Source organism: Microtus ochrogaster, linkage group LG7_11 (genome assembly GCF_000317375.1).
Source record: "Microtus ochrogaster isolate Prairie Vole_2 linkage group LG7_11, MicOch1.0, whole genome shotgun sequence".
Taxonomy (NCBI): Eukaryota; Metazoa; Chordata; class Mammalia; order Rodentia; family Cricetidae; genus Microtus; species Microtus ochrogaster.
Window position 1 is genome coordinate 10,046,768 of NC_022032.1, and position 4,923 is coordinate 10,051,690.

At 47.3% G+C, this 4,923-nt stretch overlaps 1 protein-coding gene across 1 annotated transcript in view; it reads right to left on the minus strand.

The window, feature by feature from the left end:
• Nucleotides 1-1,652: 1,652 nt before the first annotated feature.
• The window catches only part of Leprotl1 (leptin receptor overlapping transcript like 1), a 15,217-nt gene continuing 11,946 nt past the window's right edge, over nucleotides 1,653-4,923 (minus strand). Inside the window, exon 4 of the mRNA XM_005362519.3 lies at nucleotides 1,653-3,986. Within this exon, the coding sequence (XP_005362576.1) occupies nucleotides 3,870-3,986 (117 nt within the window). The 3' untranslated portion in view covers nucleotides 1,653-3,869. The remainder of the gene's footprint in view (nucleotides 3,987-4,923) is intronic.

A 4,923-nucleotide genomic window follows, 5' to 3' on the forward strand; every position in this document is an offset into this window, starting at 1 on the left:
AAAGATGTGTGGATTGATATCTAAGTCTTCTATTTGGTTCCTTTGGTCTTCCTGTCTGTTCTTATGCCAGTACCAGGCTGTTTTCAGCACTGTAGCTCTGTAGTAGAGTTTGAAGTCAGGGATTGTAATGCCTCCAGATGTTCTTTTATTGTACAGGATTGTTTTGGCTATCTTGGGTTTTTTGCTTTTCCACATGGGGTTGAGTACCATTCTTTTGAAGTCTTTGAAGAATTTTGCTGGGATTTTGCTGGGCATTGCGTTGAATCTGTCCTATGCTTATTCTTAAGCCACAGCTACATTTACAGGGCATTATGCAATGGGAGTGCGAGGGCCAATTTTAAGGCAGCAGAAACATAATCTGTCCCCAAATACAGGCTGTAGCCATTTAAAAGGAGAAAAAAAGTTGAAATTGTGTTATTGGTGTATGTGGCATATCGTAACAGTGGACATCTGGACATCAGAGGACAGCCTGAGGGAGTTGGGTCTCTCTCCCTTAAAAACTCTTTTTTTTTTTTTGAAGGTTTATGTGTGTGAGTGTTTTGCCTACATTTGTGTATGCACAGTGCTGGCTCACTGGTGCCCACAGAGGTGGAAGGGGGTGTCAGATCCCCGGAACTGTTAATATGGATGGTATGAATGGTTATGAGCCCTCAAGTGGGTGCTGAGAACCGAACCCAGTCCTCGACGAGAGCGACAAGCGCTCTTAACCTCTGAGCAATCTCCCCAGGCTCCAGTTCACTCCCACCGCATTGGTTTTGAACTCAGACTGTCAGTCTTTACTCGATGAACCATCTTGCTGGTTTGTAATTTTTAAAGATGACTGTGTGTGTGTGTGAGGGGGGAATCAAAGTGTGCCACGGCGGTTGTGTAGAGGTCAGAGGACAACTCGCAGGAGCTGGTTCCCTCCTTGCCCCATGTGTGTCCCTGGCATTAAACTCAGGTTGTTCGTGGCTTGACTCACAGAGCCTCCCCTGTAGTCCTTAATAACCAATGGAAAAAAGTGCAAGTGTATGATCTCCTTCGTGTGTCTGTCTAATGGTTAAAATAAAGCCAGAGCTAGCTACCTTTTCAAGAAGATTAACTTCATCTACCCTGGTTGGGTTCAGTGAGGCAAGCGTTCTATACCCAGCACCGCATCCCCAGCCGACATAGTTCCTCCAACAGGAGTTCCTGTCTTTACCAGAGGACAACACGCGCTTGTGTGGAGGAAAACAGGAATTGGAATTTCTCACCGAAGGAAGCCATGGCAAAGTGCCCTAGGGGCTAACGCACAGACCGGGTAACAGTAACCGGCACTCACCAAGTCTCCCAGCACGCGATGCAAATATGGCACAGGGCCAGCCCCTTATCACCACTCAAGACCACAGAGCCTCATGGCACCCTTGTTACTATGGTTTCACTTTCCGCAGCAGGTTCGATCTGCTAGCATGCTTGCTTCCTAGTTTTTATTTCTTTACTGTTTTAGACAGGGTCCCACCTGGCCCTGTGTAACCTTGGACTCCCGATCCTCTCTTCTCAGCTTCTCTAGTGCTGAGGCTATGGGCTATGGGCCTCAGCACCAGAGAAGATAGTAAATGGTTAGCTGGTTAGTGCCCTTCAGAGACTGGATGGTTAGACTGGACTTTTGTTATGAAAGCACCCACAAGCTAAAATGGATATTTAAAATCTTTATTATTTCATCATCAAAAGTTTTCTTTCTCTCCACAGCAGAATGGCAATGTTGTGTTGGTGCATATTCATGAAAAACTCTCGAGTAACTAGCCCAGAAATCAGAGATGGGACTGATGTCAAGCCAGTGTCAAAGTCCGACACACAATGCTGCCAGCAAAATTAGTACCCAGAAAGAATATGCGGCTGATAGAAAGGGGTCTACGGCCAAGCGCACGCGTGGCATTGGCGAAGGAACAGAGAATGGGGAGGGGCCTGGGAAGGAACTTCCCTCTCCACCCTGGTGACAGGCAGAGTTCTAACCGTGATCGCGCGCACGGGCACAGACACATGGGCGCGCGCGGACACACACACACACACAGCCCTCCATCAGCGCTCCTCAGCGAGCCACGTTTGGTCTAACCCACAAATGGCACGGCTACATTTGCACACTTCACGCAGCTCCCCACCTCGCAGCCAAGGGTCAGGGCAAACAGAACAAAACTGCCGCTTTGGGCATCTTTAGGAAAACACTGAACAAATTTCGTATATGTTCCTTTTTTTTTTTTTGAGAAATAAAATTCTAGAAAACAACAAAAGACAGTTGTCATGGTTACCCATTTTCGGCTAAAGGCAGAACACTTCCTTTGCTATCAGCAGACTGGAGAAACATACAAATGTCCTCACCAAATACTGCCGACCGATGCGAACATTTTCAGAGCCAGCTTTTGAATTAAGTACTGAGAATCGAAGATGCAAATAATCACTACAATTTGGTCAGCCCACTTTGGGATGTTTTTGGTTGGATTTAAGTTTGAAGCTGGGACACAGCTGGATTTTTCAACTCTGTATTAATCTGTACAATAAATACCTTTACAACAGCAAGTCTATCATGATGAGGCCAGACCTCAGGGAAAAGGTGCCAGGAAGCCTGCCTTCAGTGGTTTTGAAATACACACACACACACACACACACACACACACACACACAGAGCCGGATAGTGGTGGCACACGCCTTTAATCCCAGCACTCTGGGGGCAGAGACAGGCGGATCCTTGTTGAGTTCAAGGCCAGCCTGGTCTACAAGAGCTAGTTCAGGGACAGACTTGATAGTTACAAAAAAACAGAAAGAAACACACAGTCTCTGACCTCAAGAGACTGCTCTTATCACGGCCTGAGTCCCACAACTGTCCCTGTCTTACCTGCAAGACTAACAAGTCACCTGTGAATGGCAGCAAGGCCTTGAGGGGGAGGCGCTCTGAATGTATGGCAAAGCAGTTGTTTTCCTAGGAGTCAAATGTTTCTAATGCTATTAAACTATATTTGAAAAGTTCTCTGACTTAATATATACAATGTACAAAATAAGTTAAAAGGAGGGGGCGGGGGAAGTTTTTGAGCATCTACAGTGCAAACACACAACTGTCCCTTGCATGTCCACGTCCCCTCCAAGCCACGGGACCCGTCGCTTACAAAGCGGCACTCAAACAGCGGAACTCCAGCTTTGTTTTCCTCACTGGCTTTGACCGTAACAAACACGAATTTGGCTTGTTGTCACACTTGTACCTTAAAGTTTAACATAAACCCGAACAACCGAAGAGAAAAACACTCTTTTGTAGCAATCCCATAAAATTATTCTCCATTCACAAAACCAGCAACCCTTCTGGAGGGCATGGGCGGTGTTACTCGCCCCATGGGCGGTGTTACTCGCCCCCCTGAGGTATAAATGCAGCGGTCTTTGCATTGAGTAAATAGTGTATACGGTATGTGAACACTCTGAATGCTTGCATTCACCCGCAAGTGACGTCATCCTGACTGAATGAAAACTTACTTACATATATAATATTTATAATGGATTAACTGATTTTTAGAGAAAAATATGAACTTTAGCCCGTAATACAGCCAGAAGTTCTGAATTCCTGAACCAATGCAAATGGTTATTACATCCGAAAAAGATTTAACATTGCATACTGATTTAAAAACAACCGAACAGGGAAAACACATAAGTATTTTAGATTCAGCAGGATACCATGGAAAGCACAGTCTAGAGAAGTGGGGAAAACCAGTCAAGCTTTTCCAAAAGAGAAAATCCTTTTAATCCTTAGCAAGTCCCCGTGGAAACAGCAGGCGTACGAGAGTGAGAAGGGAGCGCTGGGGACAATTCAGCCTCACGGTCCCCATCTCCTGTGCGCGGAAGTCCATGTGACAACAGTCCGGTGGCTCCGCTCACCACTGCTGCCAGCTGAAGTCATCGTTGCTCCCAAAGACCAGGAAGAAGCCCAGGATAGTCGCGAAGATGACGGTGTTCCCCGTGAGAACGAGGGCGCAAGCTCCCCACTCAATCTGCGGCGGGAAGAAGGCAACAGTCAGCAGGTGTGCAGAGCCAAGGCCACTGGTAGCCAATCAATGCCCGGCGCATTGGCCAATCACAGAGGTAAGTAATGTGGCTTGTGATGACCATCACAGGACCACACTCAACACTCTTACACAGTGTTTTTATTTGCCGTCATTGATTGATTGAAAAGTAGAGAGGTAGGGGATGATAATTATTCTGGAACACGCTTCACTTTGACAATGACCAACAGAGCTTTGTTTGGCTCCATCTGTAGGCCTGGGCATCTAGGGCTCACCCTGCCCCTAACGGGGATCCTGGCTCCACCTGCAATTCTGAGCCCCCCCACCTCCCCAGGGCCCTGGACATCTAGGCTGCACCCTGCCCGGGGTGGATCCCTGGGCCCGCATAGGATTCCACAGTTAATGCTTACAAAGGAAGTTCCTCTTTCTTAGTCTCACAGTCTGGTTGGAGCAGAGCGGGAGCCCTAAGCACCACTGATGCAAACATACTTTCTCTGAAAGAGGCTGAGGGCATAACTGCCTCCATCACACTTGAAGCTCGGCTAGTCTCCGCCCTTCTCTCCACCTTTCCAGAGCTCTTTCTCCGCTCTCACACTTTCCCATCTGCAGAGAACAACCTTCTCAGACGTCTAGGCTTTAGAGGTCAGGGTTCTCAACCCATGAGGCACGACTCTTTGGAAGTTGCCGGACAACCCTTTCCAATGGGTCACACACATATCAGATACCCTGCATATCAGGTATTTATGATTCATAACAGTAGAAAAATACAGTTAGGAAGTAGCAGCGAAATAATTTTAAGGTTGGGGGTCACCTCAATGTGAATGAAAGGGTCTCAACATTAGGACGTTGAGAACCCTGCTCTTTATAAAGCAGGCCCACGGGCACTCTGCACCGGGGAGTTACTGTGCCCTTTCTGCTGCAGGCC